We start from the raw sequence: 26415 nt of genomic DNA on the forward strand, positions 1-26415 counted from the left end.
TCAGTTCCCGCGCCCGTTCTGCGTGACTACAGGGTTATGGGAGGGTCTGCGGCCACCGTTGTGTGTTTGTGCGGAGTTGCTGGGATCTGTGAAGCTGCCTCTGGGCGTCTAAATAGAAACCCAGGCATCCGTGCCGTTTGCGTATTTTTGCACGCCCGCCGTATACGGTATCGCAGATTACATCTCTGATTCAGGCCCTTTGTGTGGTGTCCCGGCGTCGCTCCTTGCATGCACGTACCTGAGCAGGCATTCTCGTGGCTGCAGCGTTATACAACAGGAGAAGTGTGACCCTCTCTGGACAAAGGCATCCATCCCAGGGTGCATGGGAAGATTACACTGGAGCTGTGACCTACTTAGCAGGAGACTGGTGGTGACTCAGTAATTGCAGATTCGCAGGATATTCTGGGGTTTGACACATTCCTAACATCCGAGATATAAGGAGAATCATCGCTAATTACAGCCCGCACCCAACGGTTATTCTTAGCTCAGACCAGGCATGTACAGAAGCTGCTGCACCTAGAACCCGCTCAGTGAGCCTCTGCACCTAGCACCCTCTCAGCACCAGCATGTACAGAAACTGCTGCATCTAGAACCTGCTCAGTGAGCCTCTGCACCTAGCACCCTCTCAGCACCAGCACGTACAGTAACTGCTGCACCTAGCACCCTCTCAGTGAGCCTCTGCGCCTAGCACCTTCTCAGCACCAGCATGTACAGTAACTGCTACACCTAGAACCCGCTCAGTGAGCCTCTCCACCTAGCACCCTCTCAGCACCAGCAAGTACAGTAACTGCTGCATCTAGCACCCTCCCAGCACCAGCACGTACAGAAAGTGCTGCACCTAGCACCTGCTCAGTGGGCTTCTGCACCTAGCACCCTCTCAGCACCAACACATACAGAAAGTGCTGCACCTAGCATCGGCTCAATGAGCCTCTGCATCTAGCACCCTCTCAGCACCAGCACGTACAGAAAGTTCTGCACCTAGCACCCTCTCAGTAAGACAGTAGGTACAGAATCTGCTGCACCTAGAACCTGCTCAGTGAGCCTCTGCACCTAGCACCCTCTCAGCACCAGCACATACAGTAACTGCTGCACCTAGCACCCTCTCAGCACCAGCACTTGCAGAAATTGCTGCATCTAGCTATTGCTCAGTGAGCCTCTGCACCTAGCACACTCTTAGCACCAGCACATACAGAAAGTGCTGCACCTAGCACCCTCTGTGAGCTTCTGCACCTAGCACCCTCTCAGTGAGCCTCTGCACCTAGCACCCACTGACTGAGCCTCTGCACCTAGCACCCACTCAGCACCAGCACGTAAAGTAACTGCTGCACCTGGCACCCTCTAGGTAAGCATCTGCACCTAGCACCCTCTCAGCACCAGCACATACAGTAACTGCTGCACCTAGTACCCTCTCAGTGAGCCTCTGTACCGAGCATCCTCTCAGCACCAGCATGTACAGAAACTGCTGCACCTAGAACCCGCTCAGTGAGCCTCTGCACCTATCACCCTCTCAGCACCAGCATGTACAGAAACTGCTGCACCTAGAACCCGCTCAGTGAGCCTCTGCACCTAGCACCCTCTCAGCACCAGCATGTACAGAAACTGCTGCACCTAGAACCCGCTCAGTGAGCCTCTGCACCTAGCACCCTCTCAGCACCAGCAAGTACAGTAACTGATGCATCTAGCACCCTCTCAGCACCAGCACATACAGAAAGTGCTGCACCTAGCACCTGCTCAGTGGGCTTCTGCACCTAGCACCCTCTCAGCACCAACACATACAGAAAGTGCTGCACCTAGCACCGGCTCAATGAGCCTCTGCATCTAGCACCCTCTCAGCACCAGCACGTACAGAAAGTTCTGTACCTAGCACCCTCTCAGTAAGCCAGTACGCACAGAAACTGCTGCACCTAGAACCTGCTCAGTGAGCCTCTGCACCTAGCACCCTGTCAGTACCAGCACATACAGTAACTGCTGCACCTAGCACCCTCTCAGCACTAGCATTTGCAGAAATTGCTGCACCTAGTACTGGTTCAATGAGCCTCTTCACCTAGCACCCTCTCAGCACCAGCATGTACAGAAAGTTCTGCACCTAGCACCCTCTCAGTAAGACAGTAGGTACAGAAACTGCTGCACCTAGAACCTGCTCAGTGAGCCTCTGCACCTAGCACCCTCTCAGCACCAGCACATACAGTAACTGCTGCACCTAGCACCCTCTCAGCACCAGCACTTGCAGAAATTGCTGCATCTAGCTATTGCTCAGTGAGCCTCTGCACCTAGCACACTCTTAGTACCAGCACATACAGAAAGTGCTGCACCTAGCACCCTCTGTGAGCTTCTGCACCTAGCACCCTCTCAGTGAGCCTCTGCACCTAGCACCCACTCAGTGAGCCTCTGCACCTAGCACCCACTCAGCACCAGCACGTAAAGTAACTGCTGCACCTAGCACCCTCTAGGTAAGCCTCTGCACCTAGCACCCTCTCAGCACCAGCACATACAGTAACTGCTGCACCCAGTACCCACTCAGTGAGCCTCTGCACCTGGCACCCTCTCAGTGAGCCTCTGCACCTAGCACCCTCTCAGCACCAGCAGGGACAGTAACTGCTGCACCTAACACCCTCTCAGTGAGCTTCTGCACCTAGCACCCTCTCAGCATCAGCGCGTACAGAAGCTTCTGCACCTAGCACCCTCTCAGTGAGCCTCTGCACCTAGCACCCTCTCAGCACCAGCACATACAGAAGCTTCTGCTCCTTGCAGCCTCTCGGTGAGCCTCTGCACCTAGCACCTTCTCAGCACCAGCACGTACAGAAGTTTCTGCACCTAGCAGCCTCTCAGTGGGCCTCTGCACCTAGCACCTTCTCAGCACCAGCACGTACAGAAGCTTCTGCATCTAGCAGCCTATCAGTGAGCCTCTGCACCTAGCACCTTCTCAGCACCATCATGTACAGTAACTGCTGCACCTAGCACCCTCTCAGCACAAGCATGTACAGTAACTGCTGCACCTAGCACCCTTTCAGTGAGCCTCTGTGCCTAGCACCCTCTCAGCACCAGTATGTACAGTAAATGCTGCACCTAGCACCCTCTCAGTGAGCCTCTGCACATAGCACCCTCTCAGCACTAGCACGTACAGAAGCTTCTGCACCTAGCACACTCTCAGTGAGCCTCTGCACCTAGCACCTTCTCAGCACCATCATGTACAGTAACTGCTGCACCTAGCACCCTCTCAGCACAAGCACGTACAGTAACTGCTGCACCTAGCACCCTCTCAGTGAGCCTCTGCACCTATCACCCTCTCAGCACTAGCACGTACATTAGCTTCCGCACCTAGCACCCGCTCAGTGAGCCTCTGCACCTAGCACCCTCTCAGCACCAGCACGTACAGTAACTGCTGCAACTAGCACCCTCTCAGTGAGCCTCTGTGCCTAGCACCTTCTCAGCACCATCATGTACAGTAACTGCTACACCTAGCACCCTCTCAGTGAGCCTCTGCACCTAGCACCCTCTCAGCACCAGCACGTACATTAGCTTGTGCACCTAGCACCCGCTCAGTGAGCCTCTGCACCCAGCACCCTCTCAGCAGTCAGCACCATCATGTACAGTAACTGCTACACCTAGAACCCGCTCAGTGAGCCTCTGCACATAACACCCTCTCAGCACCAGCACGTACATTAGCTTCCGCACCTAGCACCCGCTCAGTGAGCCTCTGCACCTAGCACCCTCTCAGCACCAGCACGTACAGTAACTGCTGCAACTAGCACCCTCTCAGTGAGCCTCTGCGCCTAGCACCTTCTCAGCACCATCATGTACAGTAACTGCTACACCTAGCACCCTCTCAGTGAGCCTCTGCACCTAGCACCCTCTCAGCACCAGCACGTACATTAGCTTGTGCACCTAGCACCCGCTCAGTGAGCCTCTGCACCCAGCACCCTCTCAGCAGTCAGCACCATCATGTACAGTAACTGCTACACCTAGAACCCGCTCAGTGAGCCTCTGCACATAACACCCTCTCAGCACCAGCACGTACATTAGCTTCCGCACCTAGCACCCGCTCAGTGAGCCTCTGCACCTAGTACCTTCTCAGCACCATCATGTACAGTAACTGCTACACCTAGAACCCGCTCAGTGAGCCTCTGCACCTAGCACCCTCTCAGCACCAGCACGTACAGTAACGGCTGCACCTAGCACCCTCTCAGTGAGCCTCTGCGCCTAGTACCTTCTCAGCACCATCATGTACAGTAACTGCTGCACCTAGCACCCTCTCAGCACCAGCACGTACAGAAAGTGCTGCACCTAGCACCCTCTCAGTGAGCCTCTGCACCTAGCACCTTCTCAGCACCATCATGTACAGTAACTGCTGCACCTAGAACCCGCTCAGTGAGCCTCTGCACCTAGCACCCTCTCAGCACCAGCACGTACAGTAACTGCTGCAACTAGCACCCTCTCAGTGAGCCTCTGCGCCTAGCACCTTCTCAGCACCATCATGTACAGTAACTGCTACACCTAGAACCCGCTCAGTGAGCCTCTGCACCTAGCACCCTCTCAGCACCAGCACGTACAGTAACTGCTGCACCTAGCACCCTCTCAGTGAGCCTCTGCGCCTAGCACCTTCTCAGCACCATCATGTACAGTAACTGCTGCACCTAGCACCCTCTCAGTGAGCCTCTGCGCCTAGCACCTTCTCAGCACCATCATGTACAGTAACTGCTGCACCTAGCACCCTCTCAGTGAGCCTCTGCACCTAGCACCCTCTCAGCACCAGCACGTACATTAGCTTCTGTACCTAGCACCCGCTCAGTGAGCCTCTGCACCTAGCACCCTCTCAGCACCAGCACGTACATTAGCTTCTGTACCTAGCACCCTCTCAGTGTGCCTCTGCACCTAGCACCCTCTCAGCACCATCATGTACAGTAACTGCTGCACCTAGAACTCGCTCAGTGAGCCTCTGCACCTAGCACCCTCTCAGCACCATCATGTACAGTAACTGCTGCACCTAGAACTCGCTCAGTGAGCCTCTGCACCTAGCACCCTCTCAGCACCAGCACGTATATTAGCTTCTGTACCTAGCACCCTCTCAGTGTGCCTCTGCACCTAGCACCCTCTCAGCACCAGCACGTACATTAGCTTCTGCACCTAGCACCCTCTCAGTGAGCCTCTGATAATATAGTGTATACAGTAAATACCCGGGAACCTGTGTATGACATGTGCCAGAGCTACAATAAGGAAAATCAATGCAGAATAATCCAATATACAGTAAGGGGTGAGGAACGGTCTCTGTTCTCGCACTTCCCCCTCATTGTCAGAGCAGATCTGTATATTTAGAGTGTTTCACATCCTGAGGCAACGAGGTGCTAGTTCTCTCACTAACGAGTGTCTGTCTCCCACGTACTCTGCAGCGTTAAACAGAGAGAAAATCACCTGAGGCCTAGGGATAACGACATGAAATAAATGAACGTGTGACATCTCTACATAATATCTGAGTGTAAGACCCCCTCCCCCCCATCCCCGACAGACCTACACATGATCAGAAAGCATAACTGAATACAGTGGTAACGTGGGCAGAATGCACCAGGCATCGCCCGCAGGAGACAGAGGCGCTGTTCCGATGACGTTGGCCACACGTGTAACACTAACGCTTCTTTTGTTGTTGGTCTTGGTGATGACACTGGTGTGAAACAAACCTATCACATGAATTCATTCATTGGATGGAATGGGCGGCCTGGTCTATGTGGTGGCACCACGCCGCCAGCCACTGTGGCTTTCCATACTGAGAATGTAACGTATAACTTCTCTCGTCCGCACAATTCCTCCCAAACTATAGCCTCATACAGGCCATGATTCAGGGGTGGAGGCAGAAGCGCCCGTGGCTGTGCCTATTGGCGGTCGTCCATCTGTGACGTTATGCAAATGCTGCTACAAAGCCCTTCCCGGGTGTACATCCGTGGGTCTGACTGTGCAAGGGCTGTCAGAGTCCATCTACGCTGTAATACCACTTGGTGCACCTTTAGTGCAGCAGTGGTCGCACCATCGATACGTGCACCAGCCCCCTGCAGTGGGCACAGCCGCACCATCGGGTACATGGCCACCTGCCCCACTCTCGGCACGCCTCTTCATCGTGCACAGTATGACCCTTTAGACCAAGTGTGCATCCAGAGAGTTTCCCAGACAGGAGGTGCAGGTGGCCAGTGCTGGGGCAAAACAAACTGCGGGGCCGTGGTGATGATGATGCAATCTGCAGAGAATTGTGCCGCCAGGCCCCCCCTGAGCCGCCCATATCACTAGGAAGTGGGTGCGATGCGGTAGGGTAAGCTCCTCCTCCAGGGGTCTATGTGGTCTCCCCGAAATTCCAGAGCCTCCTGAACGTCCCAGAGGTGTAGTTACAATAAGTATGTTCCTGCAGCAGCTCTGATGGGGAGATCCGGAACCCACCTTACATTTAATGGGACATAATTTGCGCCTTATACTTGCTCTTCAGCGATTACCTATATTTGACGCCTGTGATGAGTTCTACCGGGGGGTCCACAGTGCTCTGGTATAAATCTAAGCCGTCCGGTCTCCCAGTCATACACGTGTCTAGTGATTGATTCCGCATTGTTTTATTGTAGAGGTAGCAGAGGATCTGGTGCTCAGACATTGACCGGCTAATCCCGGCGCTGACTCCCTGGAAGCAGCAGAGGGATATAATGTCCTGGATGACTGCAGTATAATGATCTCCCTTCCTTTATTACACCGGGCCCCAGGGAGAGGGCACTAGATTATTTTCCTTAAGTTTAACCCCTTCACATGTATACTGCGAGGCAGGATGGGCAACGTACAGGTGGTTTATACATTAACCCTGTCACACCTGAGGGCTGAGGCTGACCTGGTGAAGCCTCAGGCGTAGGGGCTGACGTGTACTTAAAGCTGGGAGGTAATATAGGATTCTTGGACATGCAGGGAACCTTAGCACCGGTACCCAAAGGCGTGACCAAGACAACTGGATAAAAGTAAAGCTTGGATATTAAGCACACAGTTCAGAGATATGATATACTCAACAACAGGAATGTGCAGATTACAGAAGGCAGTACAGTTCCTTAGATGCAATGGTAATAGATGACTGTCGTAATGCTGTAGACACTTTATGGAATAGTCTTTGCAAGACCCGAAGTTGGTAAATCCATTAAGCCAACAGCTAACCACTGTATAGGTGAACGTTCAGGTACTGACCAGCAGACGACTCACTGGAGGCTGGAGAGGAGGAGGATGCACAATGATGAATGAGGTGAGCGCTGGTGAACTGCCGGGGATGCCGAATGGAACCAGCCCAGGAGGTGAGGGTGCTGCAGAACTCACTGATAGAGACAGAGTTAGATGGTGGGAACACCGATGGTGAACTGTGGTTCGATGTTGGAACACCGATGGTGGATGGGAGCGATGCTGGATCACCGCTGAGAGCAATACTGGAACACCGCTGAGACCTGGAAGCGATACTGGAACACCGCTGAAATCGATACTGGAACACCTCTGAGAGCTGGAAGCCGGTGAAGAATCACTGCAGATCACTGAGAGCAATGTAGGAACACCGCCGGAGTCAGGCAGCACCGTAAGTTGGAATCGGGTGCAGGTCTCTTTAAGTGGAGCAAGGTCACAGGACCTGGAATACCTGAAGACAGCAAGTATGAACATCCACAGACAGGCAAGACGTCCAACTATGGGTTAGACAACCAAAGCACTGATGATTAGTGATGCAGGATATTTATACCAGCTGGGAAGCAGGTATTGGCTGAGCAATCAGGGAGAGTCCAGAGTGCAGCGGATAGGCTGTGGAGAGTCATGTGATGAGGCCAAACATGGCTGCGCACATGTTAGGTTCTGGATGGAAAGTCTGTTTATATCAGCATGTGGAAACCTGTAGTAATGACGGCGGAGGCCGCGGGGCACAGGAGACGCCATCTAGTGGAACAGGAGGAACATGCTGAGTAGTCGCCATGACAGCGCTGGTGGGATCGCTGAGGAGAGACTGTGGAGATGTCGTGCAGTGCGCCGCACGCAGACAGCGCAGGAGGAATCCAGGCTTGGAGCGCAGGGACAGTCTCAGGAGACACTTAGACGGTAAATAAGTGTGTTTAACTATCCGGATCATGACAAACCGCTTTCTAGCCGCCACTATATACTGACTTTTTCGGAGCGGCTGTCCCCAAACTGGTGCCATGCAGAACCTCTTGGAAACATGGTATGCCATACCGCAACTCCTGGCAAATCAGAAACCAAAATATCGGGCTGCAGGTAAGGCACATTAAAGAATATGCCCCAAAGAGGTAGAACGAGGTTGGGTGTAGAGATTTGCGCAGGACTCCATTGCACTTGGGGGCGTATTCATTAGGGGCGTGTTGCAGCAGTGAATACTTTACAAGTGTCGGACTGGGGCGTGAAGGGCCCACCAGGGAATGCAATCATGTGGGACCATGTAGGGGTGTGGCCACCCACCTGAGAGAAGCGGCCAGCCCTTAGAGTTTGTGTTCTGCCCACGCGGGACATTAGTACCATAGCACAATATCTGTGTAATTAGCAGTCCGCATGATATACATATGCCCACCCCCCCCCCCTCCTCACAATTTAAATGTTGTAGAGTGCCATTAAAGACTAAAGACCTATTTATTAAGATGGCATTTCATACAATTATGTAGAAATTAGTTTCACATATATTTTATGTATCACCGCTATGTACTACTGCAGGAGAGATCACATGCATTGATGAATAGAGAATACTTCCCTTTTACTAAACAAATACACAACTGATTAGGGATGGTCATTGACCATCGATGATTCAAAATCATCGAAGGTCTATGCCCGATGTCAAATACTTTCAATGGGAGAGAACCAAATGGTCTCCCGCCATCAATGGTTAAGAACCATCCGATGTTTTTTCTTTTCCTAGCAGTTAAGGACATGGAGCAAAACACAACCCCCGACACCCACAAAGCTCCGCCCCCAGGCTGTGATTGGCCCGTGGGTCAATCAGTGAAAGAGCAGGGATGACCATTGGTGTTTGAAACGATCTATTGCATAATTTGCTAACATCGATGGCTCCCCATAGATTCTACATCGATGATAACCACCATTGGTTATCCCGACAACTGATGGAGTTAGCTGTATAATGCTAATTGTCTCCCTTTATAGGTGGCAGCCATTTTGTTGTAGTTTGGGATATACAATAATATACTTTAGGGGGGTACATTAACTACAGTGCAGGTTTTTAGAAGTGGAGATGTTGCCCATAGCAACCAATCAGATTGTACTTTATCTAGCACCTTCTAGAAGATCATAGCTAGAATCTGATTGGTTGCTATGGGCAACATCTCCACTTCTAAAAACCTGGACTTCAGTCACACAGTTTTTTTATATTTCCTCTCTAGGAGAAGCCCGGACAGGAGAAGCAGGTGGGCGGGGATAAGGGCCGAGCCAGTTGCGCCATTAAGCCCCACCTCTCACAGAAAATGCAGGAATTAATGAATATTTGACTTAGGGCCGGGGCTAAATTGATGCGATTACCATAGGACCGCATCATTAGGCCCCCTTCCTGACGGATGGCTGAGTCACAGCGGTTTCACAGCATTTATTGCCTCATTCTGCCCACTTTAGTAAATATTAGAGATGTGCACCGGAAATTTTTCAGGTTTTGTGTTTTGGTTTTGGGTTCGGTTCCGCGGCCGTGTTTTGGGTTCGAACGCGTTTTAGCAAAACCTCACCGAATTTTTTTTGTCGGATTCGGGTGTGTTTTGGATTCGGGTGTTTTTTTCAAAAAACCCTAAAAAACAGCTAAATCATAGAATTTGGGGGTCATTTTGATCCCAAAGTATTATTAACCTCAATAACCATAATTTCCACTCATTTTCAGTCTATTCTGAACACCTCACACCTCACAATATTATTTTTAGTCCTAAAATTTGCACCGAGGTCGCTGGATGGCTAAGCTAAGCGACCCAAGTGGCCGACACAAACACCTGGCCCATCTAGGAGTGGCACTGCAGTGTCACGCAGGATGGCCCTTCCAAAAAATACTCCCCAAACAGCACATGACGCAAAGAAGAAAAAAAAGAGGCGCAATGAGGTAGCTGTGTGAGTAAGCTAAGCGACCCTAGTGGCCGACACAAACACCTGGCCCATCTAGGAGTGTCACTGCAGTGTCACGCAGGATGGCCCTTCCAAAAAACACTCCCCAAACAGCACATGACGCAAAGAAGAAAAAAAAAGAGGCGCAATGAGGTAGCTGTGTGACTAAGCTCAGCGACCCAAGTGGCCGACACAAACACCTGGCCCATCTAGGAGTGGCACTGCAGTGTCACGCAGGATGGCCCTTCCAAAAAATACTCCCCAAACAGCACATGACGCAAAGAAGAAAAAAAAGAGGCGCAATGAGGTAGCTGTGTGAGTAAGCTAAGCGACCCTAGTGGCCGACACAAACACCTGGCCCATCTAGGAGTGGCACTGCAGTGTCACGCTGGATGGCCCTTCCAAAAAACACTCCCCAAACAGCACATGACGCAAAGAAAAATTAAAGAAAAAAGAGGTGCAAGATGGAATTGTCCTTGGGCCCTCCCACCCACCCTTATGTTGTATAAACAGGACATGCACACTTTAACCAACCCATCATTTCAGTGACAGGGTCTGCCACACGACTGTGACTGAAATGACGGGTTGGTTTGGACCCCCACCAAAAAAGAAGCAATTAATCTCTCCTTGCACAAACTGGCTCTACAGAGGCAAGATGTCCACCTCATCATCATCCTCCGATTCATCACCGTGTACATCCCCCTCCTCACAGATTATCAATTCGTCCCCACTGGAATCCACCATCTCAGCTCCCTGTGTACTTTGTGGAGGCAATTGCTGCTGGTCAATGTCTCCACGGAGGAATTGATTATAATTCATTTTAATGAACATCATCTTCTCCACATTTTCTGGAAGTAACCTCGTACGCCGATTGCTGACAAGGTGAGCGGCGGCACTAAACACTCTTTCGGAGTACACACTTGTGGGAGGGCAACTTAGGTAGAATAAAGCCAGTTTCTGCAAGGGCCTCCAAATTGCCTCTTTTTCCTGCCAGTATACGTACGGACTGTCTGACATGCCTACTTGGATGCGGTCACTCATATAATCCTCCACCATTCTTTCAATGAAGAGAGAATCATATGCAGTGCCAGTAGACGACATGTCCGTAATCGTTGGCAGGTCCTTCAGTCCGGACCAGATGTCAGCATCAGCAGTCGCTCCAGACTGCCCTGCATCACCGCCAGCGGGTGGGCTCGGAATTCTGAGCCTTTTCCTCGCACCCCCAATTGCGGGAGAATGTGAAGGAGGAGCTGTTGACCGATCAAGTTCCACTTGACTTGATAATTTTCCCACCAGCAGGTCTTTGAACCCCTGCAGACTTGTGTCTGCCGGAAAGAGAGATCCAACGTAGGTTTTAAATCTAGGATCGAGCACGGTGGCCAAAATGTAGTGCTCTGATTTCAACAGATTGACCACCCGTGAATCCTGGTTAAGCGAATGAAGGGCTCCATCCACAAGTCCCACATGCCTAGCGGAATCGCTATGTCTTAGCTCCTCCTTCAATGTCTCCAGCTTCTTCTGCAAAAGCCTGATGAGGGGAATAACCTGACTCAGGCTGGCAGTGTCTGAACTGACTTCACGTGTGGCAAGTTCAAAAGGTTGCAGAACCTTGCACAACGTTGAAATCATTCTCCACTGCGCTTGAGACAGGTGCATTCCACCTCCTTTGCCTATATCGTGGCCAGATGTATAGGCTTGAATGGCCTTTTGCTGCTCCTCCATCCTCTGAAGCATATAGAGTAGGGGTGGGCAAAATACGGCCCGCGGGCCGGATGCGGCCCGCAAACCGATCCTGACCGGCCCACTGCTTCCCACCAGCATGCAATGACAAGCGGCCCGACTGACTGAGCTGCTTGTCATTGCTCTGCAGTACTCCAAGCTGCCGGCGCCTGTCTCCTCCCCTGCTGCTGCTGCACGGCGCCTGACACACATCCTCCAGAATCCCCATTGGCAAAGGCAGCGATCAGACAAAAAGGGGGCGGAGCTATGCGAAGATGAGGGGGCGGGGCTACGCGAAGATGAGGGGCGGGGCTACGCGGGACTTTAGGGGGCGGAGCTACAAAAGCCACTGCTAGAGATCCATCCTTCCTGCCACTGCCAGCCAGACACAGATCAGTAAGTTAATGGAAAAAGTGAGGGAAAGAAAGTGTGTGTGTGTGTGTGTGTGTGTGTGTGTGTGTGTGTGTGTGTGTGTGTGTGTGTGTGTGTGTGTGTGTGTATATGTTTGTGTGTGCGGGCAGTGGCGTCAGACTGTTTTTAGGTTAGGGGGGAGATCTTTAATGCTTGCTGTACCACCCCCAACCCCCCCCCTCCACTGGATTCTTTCACCGTATCACCCCCCATGTTCTGTCACTAAGTCACCCCCCCCCCCCCGTGTTGTTACCGTGTCACCTCCCGTGTTCTGTCACCGTGTCCTGTCACCCCCGTGTTCTGTCACCGTGACACCCCCCCACGTTCTGTTACTGTGTCACCCCCGTGTTCCTCCACTGAGTCAGCCCCCCCATGTTCTGTCACGGTGTCATCCCCCCCCCCGTGTTCTGTCACTGTGTCACCCCTGTGTTCTGTCACTAAGTCACCCCACCGTGTTGTTACCGTGTCACCTCCCATGTTCTGTCACTGTGTCACCCCCCCGTGTTCTGTCACTGTGTCACCCCCCCGTGTTCTGTCACTGTGTCACACCCCCGTGTTCTGTCACTGTGTCACACCCCCGTGTTCTGTCACTGTGTCACCCCCGTGTTCTGTCACTGTGTCACCCCCCGTGTTCTGTCACTGTCAGCCCCCGTGTGTTCTGTCACTGTCACCCCCCCGTGTTCTGTCACTGTCACCACCCCCGTGTTCTGTCACTGTGTCACACCCCCCGTGTTCTGTCACTGTCACCCCCCGTGTTCTGTCACTGTGTCACCCCCCGTGTTCTGTCACTGTGTCACCCCCCGTGTTCTGTCACTGTCACCCCCCCGTGTTCTGTCACTGTCACCACCCCTGTGTTCTGTCACTGTCACCACCCCCGTGTTCTGTCACCGTGTCACCCCCCCGTGTTCTGTCACCGTGTCACCCCCCTGTGTTCTGTCACTAAGTCACCCCGCCGTGTTGTTACCGTGTCACCTCCCGTGTTCTGTCACCGTGTCCTGTCACCACCGTGTTCTGTCACCGTGACACCCCCCCACGTTCTGTTACTGTGTCACCCCCGTGTTCTGCCACTGAGTCAGCCCCCCCATGTTCTGTCACGGTGTCATCCCCCCCCCCGTGTTCTGTCACTGTGTCACCCCTGTGTTCTGTCACTAAGTCACCCCGCCGTGTTGTTACCGTGTCACCTCCCGTGTTCTGTCACCGTGTCCTGTCACCCCCGTGTTCTGTCACCGTGACCCCCCCCCCCCACGTTCTGTTACTGTGTCACCCCCGTGTTCTGCCACTGAGTCAGCCCCCCCATGTTCTGTCACGGTGTCATCCCCCCCCCCCTCGTGTTCTGTCACTGTGTCACCCCTGTGTTCTGTCACTAAGTCACCCCACCGTGTTGTTACCGTGTCACCTCCCATGTTCTGTCACTGTGTCACCCCCCCCGTGTTCTGTCACTGTGTCACCCCCGTGTTCTGCCACTGAGTCAGCCCCCCCATGTTCTGTCACGGGGTCACCCCCCCCCCCCCCCGTGTTCTGTCACTGTGTCACCCCTGTGTTCTGTCACTAAGTCACCCCACCGTGTTGTTACCGTGTCACCTCCCATGTTCTGTCACTGTGTCACACCCCCCGTGTTCTGTCACTGTGTCACACCCCCCGTGTTCTGTCACTGTGTCACCCCCCATGTTCTGTCACTGTCACCCCCCGTGTTCTGTCACTGTCACCCCCCCGTGTTCTGTCACTGTCACCCCCCCGTGTTCTGTCACTGTCACCCCCCCGTGTTCTGTCACTGTCACCACGCCCGTGTTCTGTCACTGTGTCACCCCCCCCTGTGTTCTGTCACTAAGTCACCCCGCTGTGTTGTTACCGTGTCACCTCCCGTGTTCTGTCACTGTGTCACCTCCCGTGTTCTGTCACTGTGTCACCTCCCGTGTTCTGTCACTGTGTCACCCCCCGCATTCTGTCACCGTGTCACCCCCCCCTTGTTCTGTCACCGTGTCATACCCTGTGTTCCATCACCATGTCCCACCCCCGTGTTCTGTCTCTGTGTCACACCTTTCCCCAGGGGCCATAAGACACTGGATAATTTGCTTGCTGTGCAATGATTATCCCAAATAAAATGTTAATGTGTAAAAAGGGGACTCTACCTGCCGTAATGTGTAAAAGGGGGCTCTACCTTCCGTAATGTGTAAAAGGGGGCTCTACCTGCTGTAATGTGTAAAAGAGAGCTCTACCTGGCGTAATGTGTGACAGGGGCTCTACCTGGAGTAATGTGTGTAAGTGGCGCTACTGTGTGGCGTAATTTGAATAATGGAGACTATTGTGCAGCCTAAAATGAATCTGTATTATTTTGGCCACACCCCTTCCCCATGAGGCCACGTCCCTATATTCTTGGCACATAGGGGAGCTGATATTTTGTGTGCGGCCCTCGAAAACTGACAGGAAAGTGTCAAGTGGCCCCTCAGCTGAAATAATTGCCCACCCCTGATATAGAGGGTTGAATTCCACCTCGTTACCACTTCTTGCTTCAGATGATGGCAGGGCAGGTTCAGGCGTTTTTGGTGTTGCTCCAGTCTTCTGTACGTGGTGCCTGTACGCCGAAAGTGTCCCGCAATTCTTCTGGCCACCGACAGCATCTCTTGCACGCCCCTCTCGTTTTTTAAATAATTCTGCACCACCAAATTCAAGGTATGTGCAAAACATGGGACGTGCTGGAATTTGCCCAGATATAATGCACGCACAATATTGCTGGCGTTGTCCGATGCCACAAATCCACAGTAGAGTCCAATTGGGGTAAGCCATTCTGCGATGATCTTCCTCAGTTGCCGTAAGAGGTTTTCAGCTGTGTGCGTGTTCTCGAAAGCGGTGATACAAAGCGTAGCCTGCCTAGGAAAGAGTTGGCGTTTGCGAGATGCTGCTACTGGTGCCGCCGCTGCTGTTCTTGCGGCGGGAGGCAATACATCTACCCAGTGGGCTGTCACAGTCATGTAGTCCTGAGTCTGCCCTGCTCCACTTGTCCACATGTCCGTGGTTAAGTGGACATTGGGTACAACTGCATTTTTTAGGATACTGGTGAGTATTTTTCTGAGGTCTGTGTACATTTTCGGTATCGCCTGCCTAGAGAAATGGAACCTAGATGGTATTTGGTACCTGGGACACAGTACCTCAATCAAGTCTATAGTTGGCTCTGAAGTAATGATGGATACCGGAACCACGTTTCTCACCGCCCAGGATGCCAAGGCCTCAGTTATCCGCTTTGCAGCAGGATGACTGCTGTGATATTTCATCTTCCTCGCAAAGGACTGTTGGACAGTCAATTGCTTGGTGGAAGTAGTAAAAGTGGTCTTACGACTTCCCCTCTGGGATGACCATCGACTCCCAGCAGCAACAACAGCAGCGCCAGCAGCAGTAGGCGTTACACTCAAGGATGCATCGGAGGAATCCCAGGCAGGAGAGGACTCGTCAGAATTGCCAGTGACATGGCCTGCAGGACTATTGGCATTCCTGGGGAAGGAGGAAATTGACACTGAGGGAGTTGGTGGGGTGGTTTGCGTGAGCTTGGTTACAAGAGGAAGGGATTTACTGGTCAGTGGACTGCTTCCGCTGTCGCCCAAATTTTTTGAACTTGTCACTGACTTATGATGAATGCGCTGCAGGTGACGTATAAGGGAGGATGTTCCGAGGTGGTTAACGTCCTTACCCCTACTTATTACAGCTTGACAAAGGCAACACACGGCTTGACAAATGTTGTCCGCATTTCTGTTGAAATACTTCCACACCGAAGAGCTGATTTTTTTGGTATTTCACCAGGCATGTCAATGGCCATATTCCTCCCACGGACAACAGGTGTCTCCCCGGGTGCCTGACTTAAACAAACAACCTCACCATCAGAATCCTCCTTGTCAATTTCCTCCCCAGCGCCAGCAACACCCATATCCTCCTCATCCTGGTGTACTTCAACACTGACATCTTCAATATGACTATCAGGAACTGGACTGCGGGTGCTCCTTCCAGCACTTGCAGGGGGCGTGCAAATGGTGGAAGGCGCATGCTCTTCACGTCCAGTGTTGGGAAGGTCAGGCATCGCAACCGACACAATTGGACTCTCCTTGTGGATTTGTGATTTCGAAGAACGCACAGTTCTTTGCTGTGCTTTTGCCAGCTTAAGTCTTTTCATTTTTCTAGCGAGAGGCTGAGTGCTTCCATCCTCATGTGAAGCTGAACCACTAGCCATGAACATAGGCCAGGGCCTCAGCCGTTCCTTGCCACTCCGTGTGGTAAATGGCATATTGGCAAGTTTACGCTCCTCCTCCGACGATTTTAATTTAGATTTTTGAGTCCTTTTTTTACTGATCTTTTGTGTTTTGGATTTTACATGCTCTGTACTATGACATTGGGCATCGGCCTTGGCAGACGACGTTGATGGAATTTCATCGTCTCGGCCATGACTAGTGGCAGCAGCTTCAGCACAAGGTGGAAGTGGATCTTGATCTTTCCCTATTTTTGGAACCTCAACATTTTTGTTCTCCATATTTTAATAGGCACAACTAAAAGGCACCTCAGGTAAACAATGGAGATGGATGGATACTAGTATACTTATGGATGACGAGTGACTGACGACACAGAGGTAGCTACAGCCGTGGACTACCATACTGCGTCTGCTAGTATAGAGATGATAATTAATGATATAAAAAATATATATATATAACTACTGTAGGTATATATAATATAATGACGGACCTGGTGGACACTGTCAGCAGACTGCTAAACTACTAGTATGAAGAAGATAGAAAAAAAACCCCCACCACAGGTAGGTAGGTATACAATTATGGACGAGTGACGACACAGAGGTAGGTACAGCCGTGGCCTACCGTACTGCGTCTGCTAGTATAGATAATATACTAAATATATTACTACTGTAGGTATATAATATAATGACGGACCTGGTGGACACTGTCAGCAGACTCCTAAACTACTAGTATGAAGAAGATAGAAAAAAAAAACCCACCACAGGTAGGTATACAATTATGGACGAGCACTGACGACACAGAGATAGCCACAGCCGTGGACTACCGTACTGCGTCTGCTAGTATAGATAATATACTAAATATATTACTACTGTAGGATTATAATGACGGACCTGGTGGACACTGTCAGCAGACTCCTAAACTACTAGTATGAAGAAGATAGAAAAAAAAACCCCACCACAGGTAGGTAGGTATACAATTATGGACGAGCACTGACGACACAGAGATAGCCACAGCCGTGGACTACCGTACTGCGTCTGCTAGTATAGATAATATACTAAATATATTACTACTGTAGGATTATAATGACGGACCTGGTGGACACTGTCAGCAGACTCCTAAACTACTAGTATGAAGAAGATAGAAAAAAAAACCCCACCACAGGTAGGTAGGTATACAATTATGGACGAGCACTGACGACACAGAGATAGCCACAGCCGTGGACTACCGTACTGCGTCTGCTAATATAGAGATGATAAAGATGATAGAGATGAAAAAAAAAAAATATAACACTACTGTAGGTAAATATTTATATAATATAATGAATGACGGACCTGCTGGACACTGTCAGGAGAATGCGTTTATACTATAGAATAAAAAAAAAACCCACCACAGGAGTGTTTAACTTTTTCAGGCAGACAATATACTGGTGGTCACTGGCAGCAAAAGTGTGCACTGTACTCCTGCTATAACTGCACCCCAGTCTCCCCCACAATTCAGCTGTGTGAGCAGTGAGCACTCAGCACAGTCAGATATACATAGATGATATATCATGCAGCACACTGAGGCTGAGCACAGATATGGTATGTGACTGTGTATCGTTTTTTTCAGGCAGAGAACGGATTATAAATAAAACTGGTGGTCACTATCAGCAAAACTCTGCACTGTACTGAGTACTCCTAATGCTCCCCAAAATTAGTAAATTAAGTGTCTCTCTAATCTATTCTAAACGGAGAGGACGCCAGCCACGTCCTCTCCCTATCAATCTCAATGCACGTGTGAAAATGGCGGCGACGCGCGGCTCCTTATATAGAATCCGAGTCTCGCGAGAATCCGACAGCGGGATGATGACGTTCGGGCGCGCTCGGGTTAACCGAGCAAGGCGGGAGGATCCGAGTCTGCTCGGACCCGTGCAAAAAAGGCTGAAGTTCGGGCAGGTTCGGATTCCGAGGAACCGAACCCGCTCATCTCTAGTAAATATACACCTACAGTAAGTCTCCTGGTCAACCTACTGTAACTAAGGGTCCCATGCTGATGGTGGCAGAAGAGGGGCCCCTTAGTGACTGGCAATCTAGCACTAAAAGGCCCCGATGGTCACTCTGTATATGCTCGGACAATCTGGGCCCTGCCCATCTGCAAAAGTGGGTGCAGTGTGTGCCGTGTGGCCCTCCTTGGACCCATTATAGAAACGCCAATGGCCATCCCTCATCTCTGCGCTGTCATGGGGTGTAAACGTCTGACGCGGAAATACAGTACTGCTGTTATTACATTGGGCGCATCATGAGATATATGTGTCTCAGAGCATAAGTGTAACATGTAGATTTTGCCGCCAAAGTTTTAAGCGTCTCTCCAGGATGCAAAACGCGTCAGGCTGTAACTCAGGCCCAGCAAGAGACCATACCCGGCATACAGAACACAAGAGACGCTGCGCAGGTGCTCCGCCATACACAGTCACCTACCCCCATAGTACACTTACAGTGTCATTCATAGAATAGAATCATTCTGGAATTACATGGGGAACAATGGCAGGAACATTACCCATAAGCCCACCTCGTATTGCCGTACCCTGTGACGCTGGTTTCAGGCCCAGCACTCTTTATTATATCCTTTATCTTTATGCATATTTAATGTGAAAGCATTGTTCTGGAGCGTAATGAGAACAGGAAGTCATCCTCGGCTGCCCGTCCTGGTCATTACTATCCAGCCAACTAATGATCTGAACTAAGAGCTAGGAGATTATTATTATTATTATTATTATTATTATACTTTCTAGACAATGGGATGTACATAGAGTTAGGGCCAGTCTGTACAAGGTGTGGTGACTATTTTTGTAGTTTATAAAATTCTACACATTGGATATGCAATCCAAATTTTGATCCGATTGTCCGTTTGGGCGTTATTGTTCACGCAATGCAAGCCACGCTTCGGTGATGATGTCATTATGTCAGCCCCTTGTTCATCCCCGTAGGGGAGGTTTATTAACATTCTAATTACGGAGTTTTCCTATTTCCCACCTGAAGAATATCTATAATACATTTCATCTTCCTAACATATGGGGAAGTAAGAGAATTAGGGATGAGTCAGTGAGTGAGTGGGCGGGTACTTCAGTACATAGTGGGCGGGTACTTTGGTACATAGTGGGCGGGTACTTTGCTGCCACCACCAGCCTCCTACCGCTGGCACCTGGAACCGCCTGTTTCTGGGTAGGCAGTGGAGTGCACAAAGAGCAGTGGCAATGTTGGGGCACTGGGAAGGTCAGCTCCCAGTTTGGAGAGGGGACCAGGTGCGCCGCAGCCCGGTCCAAGTCCTGTAGCTGTGGTGGTATGCAGTCCACGTGAGGTCCCCCTGCCACTGTGGTGGTATGCAGTCCACGTGAGGTCCCCCTGCCACTGTGGTGGTATGCAGTCCACGTGAGGTCCCCCTGCCACTGTGGTGGTATGCAGTCCACGTGAGGTCCCCCTGCCACTGTGGTGGTATGCAGTCCACGTGAGGTCCCCCTGCCGCTGTGGTGGTATGCAGTCCACGTGAGGTCCCCCTGCAGCTGTGGTGGTATGCAGTCCACGTGAGGTCCCCCTGCAGCTGTGGTGGTATGCAGTCCACGTGAGGTCCCCCTGCAGCTGTGGTGGTATGCAGTCCACGTGAGGTCCCCCTTCCATAATGGCATCTAGTCCCAAACTGGTCAGCCCAGGGCTGGATTTCCTTAGAAAGTCGAAACCCACAAAAAGGGCATAACTAGACCTTTGTGGGCCCCAGAGCAAGATTTTGAAAGGGCCCCCCTGTGCTTCAAGAGAGCGACGGGGAACGTGCAGGGGCGGGAGAGGGGGAAGTGATGGGCTCACAATACCACATCCATGACATAACCACAGCCAGCAACTCACCCAGGAGGAGATGTACTAAGCCTTGAAAAATGATCCATTTCACAGTGATAAAGCACCAGCCAACAGCTCCAAACCGTCATTTTTCAAACCCAGTCTGTGACATGACAGTGAGGAGCTGATTGGTTGGTACTTTATCACCGTGAAATTGATTTCTTTTGGAGGCTTAGTACATCTCCCACATCCTAGGGGGAGGGATAGAGGTGGAAGGAAGGTGCCAAATAAAGAATTAAGTAGACGAGGGGTGATGGGGAGGGTTGATGTAAACCTGGACATAGCATGGGTGAGGTAAATGGGTGTAAAAATAAAAAGTAAAAAGGTTAGAATCTATATATTGGAAAGAGGAGTGGAGACTGTATGATGGAGACAGGGCAGGAGAACGCAGGAAATCAGGTCATTGGCCCTCATTCCGAGTTGATCGCTAGCTACTTTTAGCAGCCGTGCAAACGCATAGTCGCCGCCCACGGGGGAGTGTATTTTCGCTTTGCAGTAGTGTGAACGCCTGCGCAGCCGAGCGGCTGAAAACACATATTTCGTGCAGAACAAGACCAGCTACTTATTCTGTGCGATGATTGCTGCGACGAGTGACACGGTAATGACGTCAGACACCCGCCCAGAAAACGCCCGGCCACGCCTGCGTTTTTCCAAACACTCCCAGAAAACGGTCAGTTGCCACCCAGAAACTCCCACTTCCTGTCAATCTCCCTACGCTCGCCAGTGCGACTGAAAGCGTCGCTAGAACCTGTGCAAAACCACAATGTTCTTCGTACCCGTGCGCCACGCGTGCACATTGTGGTGCATACGCATGTGCAGATTTGCAGTTTTTTTTAACTGATTGCTACGCAGCGAACAGGGCCGGTTCTACACCTTGTGGCGCCCACTGCAAAAGTTTCCACTTGCGCCCCCCCCCCCCCACCCCCCCCCCATGGCAAAACAGTTTGTGCGCGCAAAAAAAATAGATCCCACAGTTATGCTCTCAGTAGCTGTGCCCCCAGATTTGCCCCAAGTAGTTGTGCCCCCCAGTTGATTTTCCCCCAGTAGTTGTACCCCCTGTCGCTGTGCCCCCTGTTGCTTTGCCCCCAGTAGTTGTGCCCCCTGTTACTTTGCTCCCAGTAGTTGTGCCCCGTTTCTTTGCCCCCAGCAGTTGTGCCCCCTCTTTCTTTGCCCCCAATAGTTGTGCCCCGTTTCTTTGCCCCCAGTCGCTGTGCCCCCTGTAGTTATGCCCCCCAGTAGCTTTGCCCCCAGTAGTTGTGCCCCCATTAGCTGTGCCCCAGCAGTAGTGCCCCCAGTAGTTGTGACCCCAATAGTAGTGCCCCCAATAGTTGTAGCCCAGTAGCTGTGCCCACCAGTCACTGTGCCCCCTGTAGTTATGCCCCCAGTAGTTGTGCCCCCAGCAGCTTTGCCCCCAGTAGTTGTGCCCCCTGTAGCTGTGCCCCCAATAGTAGTGCCCCCAGTAGTTGTGCCCCCAGTAGTTGTACCCCAGTAGCTGTGCCCTCCCCAGTAGCTGTGCCCCCTGTAGTAGTGCCCCCCAGTAGTTGTGACCCCAGTAGCTGTGCCCTCCCCAGTAGCTGTGCCCCCCAGTAGTTGTGACCCCAGTAGCTGTGCCCTCCCCAGTAGCTGTGCCCCCTGTAGTAGTGCCCCCCAGTAGTTGTGACCCCAGTAACTGTGCCCCCCCCCTCTAGCTGTGCCCCCTGTAGCTGTGCCCCCCCCCCAGTAGCTGTGCCCTCTGTAGCTGTGCCCCAGTAGCGCCTCTTACAAACACACACAATAAAAAAACAACAACTACACAATACTTACCAGCCCCACTCCTGCTTCCGGACCGCTGCTGTGCTGCCCTCCGTCACCGGCCGCCGACTCCTCTCTGTGGGAGAGACATCATGACGTCTCTCCCATAGCAGCGCCGAACTGATACTAGAGGTCAGTTATGACCTGTAATGTCTGTCAGTGGAGTCGGTTGCAGTAGGTGCCAAAACAGCCCATGGCGTCTGCTGCAGCTGGGGAGAGTGGAGCAGGGATCAGTAGCGGCTCTTGCCACGGGGGCGGTGGCGCCCTGGGGACAGCGGCGCCCCGGGCAAAAATCCTGCTTGCCCGTGGCAAGAACCGTTACTGACTATGGGCTGCAGTTTCCGCCTCTCCCTAATGTATGAAGCCCAGGTTACCGCTCGTTGTGCAGGTGTGTGTGTGTGCGCCTCCGGCATTTACCGCCTCCCCGGTCTAAATATAGGAAATTGATGCGTCCTCTAATGTATGAAGCAGTGCATGTGCAGTTCGCCTCCATCCACTAATTTTTGTATCGCCCGGCTCACCATGGCGTAGCGGGTCTTTCTGTCTCCCTTCTTTGTTTTTGTTTTTTTGCTGTTTTCAAGAAGCTTTATTAATAGTTTATTGCTTGCAGCACGGCCATTCCGTCCTTCCGGATAGATGACGCACACTCACATATGTGCGGGGGACGCTGGGATTAAAAATTTCCACGCAGGCGCACTGCAGCCGCGGCCGGCAAAAAGAGGATCATGATATGTGTGGACACAGATCACCAGAGAGGTGGTTTTACGTGTGCCACTAACGCCAGGAGGCAGATTAATACATGCTGCGATGTGAGAAAGCACGTCACCACGGTAAAGCAGTGAAACGGCCGTGCATATAAAGAATGTGCCTTCCGACTGTTCTTTAATGAGCCAAACATGTGAATTCAGTGATTACACCCAAACTCCAATGACCCTCCCCAGCAATGGCTAGCTAACATACCAAGGGGTCTGTTCATGAAGCAGTGAACTGTGTGGAGAAGTGAGCCTGTGGAGAAGTTGCCCACGGCAACCAATCAGCTGCTCCGTACAATTGTATAGTATGCAAATTATTGATGTTACTTCAATGCTGATTGATTGCCATGGACAACTTCTCCACTGGCTCACTTCTCCATACTTATCACTGCTTCATGAATAGACCCCTAAGCAACTAAGGTGTACCTACTACTCAAGAGATAACGGGGGTCATCCCGAGTTGATCGCAGCTACGATCATGTTCCCAGACATGCGGGGGGACGCCCAGCACAGGGCTAGCCCACCCCACCTGTCTGGACCCCCCCCCCCCCCCGCACAAGTACTAAAGCATTGCACAGCGGACATGCTTTTGTACTAGTTGAGTAACTCCCGGCCAGCGCAGCTCCTGCACGGCCCCCCCGCACGGTCCGGCCACGCCTGCATTGGCCGGACCGCGCCCCCAAACGGCGACCTAACGCCGCCGTTCCACCCTCACCCGCCCCGCCCAGCGACCACCTCTGCCTGTCAACCAGGCAGAGGCGATCACTAGGGAATGACGGCATTCGGCCGTCCGGCATGCGCCGTCGCACTGCGGCGCCTGCGCAATTCTGACCCGATTGCTGTGCTGCGAACAACTGCAGCGAGCGATCGGGTCGGAATGACCCCCTACATTCCAATTTATCAATAGCAACCCATCATGTGCATAAGCAGTATATTACAAAGCAGACGCCGTGTGCCTATGGCACTGCTATCATTCTTATCACCCAATTAGATAATTAGTATTCAGTGCAATCAGGAGTGATAATCTGCAGCACTCATTTTCAGCATACTGTACCTAAACATATATATTTTCACAAGCAGTCATTTGGTTGAAATGCTCTGCAGAAGAGTAGTAGATGAATTTACCTGTTGATGAGAAGGATAAGGAGGAGTTAATTAAGAATCGATATCAGTTGAAGGTGTGACTAATATATCTAATAAGGTCGGTGTAACATCGGAATTATGTTTAAAATTTTAGCCACCGTATCCTTTGCAGAGGCGGATTTAGACCTCACGGGGCCCTAAGCAAGACACAGATTTGGGGCCCCCCTTCCTCAAACAATGCATAGAACTATATCCTGTCATCACTGCTGCTGCCAGGTAATGGGAGGGGGGAACCTGGGCGGACACTACCACAGAAATGAATGAGGAAGCGCTGATTGGCTGAGAGCGTGGGAACGGTTGGCAGTGACCGCCTTCAGCCAATTACTGCGTTTCTATTGCAGCGGCTGTTAGTGAGCTGTCATTTCGCGCCGGCGCTGTACGCAGTGTGCAGGTGCCCGTCCGCTGGGTTTCTTCTATTTTATTTCTTTACAGGCAGACTACAGGCACCGACAGGCCTTAGTGTCCAGGCGTGCTGGCTCTTGTTGTTCCACAAGTGCCATCATGTCATTGCTGGCTTGCTGGGACTTCTAGTCCACCTGTAACACAAAATATTATACTGTCATTTATTCTTTTACTGGTAACCCGCACCTGCTGGTTGATCCTCGGAAGGGGGAAAGCCATTTACTAGTTGAGCCCAACTTTCTGAGGAAATCCAGCCCTTTTAGTAAATATAATCCTTGGTCTACTGTAATGTCATTGACTTATTTCATAGCATGTCACATAGGGATGTAGATATGATCCCGCCGGTCAGAATACCGACGCCGGGATCCCGGCCGACAGAATGCCGGCTGCTGCATCAGGGCTATTCCCACTCATGGGTGTCCGCGACACCCACAGAGTGGGAATAGAACCTGTAGCAAGTGCGGCGAGCCACCAAGGGGCTTAGTTGCGTTTGCCCCCCCTGCCAGCATTCTGGCAGCCGGGATCCCTGCGTCGGTATTCTAACTGCCGGGATAATATACCCAATGTGTCACATACACATACTAATTACACCTCTGTGGGTGACTGTACACTCATGGTATTATCTGGCATGTGTGTTGGAGACCAGACACTGACGACGCGTTTCTTATTGCAGGGGAGTACGTGGACGGGGTCAGCGACCAGGATGTCATCCTGATTCATTCCTGCCGACAGTGGACAACGGTGACCGCCCACAGCTTGGAAGAGGGGCACTACGTCATTGGGCCCAAGATAGACATCCCACTCCAGTATCCAGGTACCGACGCGTTCCACATAGAGATGAGTCATTGTAGGGTGACGCACCAGCAGTGCGCGTTTCACGTGCTTAGACAGGAGCTCCATGTGTCCTCCATGGCATCGTTGGACTTTGGATAGTAGTAGGTGACTGAGAGGGAACAGGAAGGATAGAGTTACTGTCAGGATTTATCTGCAGTCCTTTATCATAGTCCTTATTAGAACTACAGATGTTGTCGCAATACCAGTTTGCGCATTTTAGGATCCCCTATACGATACCCAGAGAATTGCAGCAATTTTGCAGATTTTATTTCCGCCCATCGTGGATTTGTAGCGAACAAAATTCTGCGATGCAAGCGCGATCAGAAATCAAATTGCGAAACGCGACCAGCACCTGCTGACTGTATCCAACCCTTAAAGTCTGGTCTTCTTTAACACAAGCCTAAACGTGGTCATTCTTGGTAACATTTCGAGAAAACAGCTACGCTACAGTTGGAGGCGTCTTTGTGGAGGTGCAGAGGGCGCATGTTTAATATTCAATGTCCATTTGGGCATGGAATGCTGGGGTCCCACTTTCCAGCGTTGTACGGGAATTCTTTCATTTCCCAAAAATTTCGGTGAATTACATAAAAAAATGGCAACGTTTCAAATTCAAAAAATGTCCGATTCCTGTAAACGCAACAGCCAGGATTCAGAGACCCCCAGGCTCGCTCGGGCTCCCTCTGATCTCCAGCTCCTGGCAGGTGACTCTCATTTGACCTTATTCCTGGCAGGCTGACAGTAATAGCTGAGATGTGCAGATACTGATCACTGCGCTCCTGAACGCTCTGATTCATTAGATGGGAAACCGCACGGTGACAATAGCTTTGTGTTCAGCAGGAACCTCTTGTCTCCGGGACATATTAATTACAGCCTTTGGAGGCAGCCAGCAGGCACGCCTCCCAATAATTACACGCTCCAGCTGTGACATAATAAAAATCATATTATTGGCGCTAATCTCCTACCCGCGGGAATTACATGTTGTAGAAACAGAAGGGGAACAATTGCTGAGGGCTCCTGTAATAGATATGTTTCCTCTGTTGTTTGTAGGGAAACCTGGATTTCAGCCTCTCAGCCTACAGTATAACCTCTAGTGACTCCATAGTGTCAGTACAATTCCACTAGTCACTACTGTCTCCTGCACTGCACCAGCTACCTTCCACTAGTCACTACTGTCTCCTGCAT

The 26415-nt window shown here is 51.4% G+C and overlaps 1 protein-coding gene across 1 annotated transcript in view; it reads left to right on the forward strand.

The window, feature by feature from the left end:
* Window positions 1–26415, forward strand: part of GAREM2 (GRB2 associated regulator of MAPK1 subtype 2) — a 126123-nt gene that overhangs the window by 21808 nt on the left and 77900 nt on the right. Inside the window, exon 2 of the mRNA XM_063919463.1 lies at window positions 25073–25213. Coding sequence (XP_063775533.1) covers window positions 25073–25213 — 141 coding nt within the window. The remainder of the gene's footprint in view (window positions 1–25072; window positions 25214–26415) is intronic.

This window comes from Pseudophryne corroboree, chromosome 4 (genome assembly GCF_028390025.1).
Source record: "Pseudophryne corroboree isolate aPseCor3 chromosome 4, aPseCor3.hap2, whole genome shotgun sequence".
NCBI lineage: Eukaryota > Metazoa > Chordata > Amphibia > Anura > Myobatrachidae > Pseudophryne > Pseudophryne corroboree.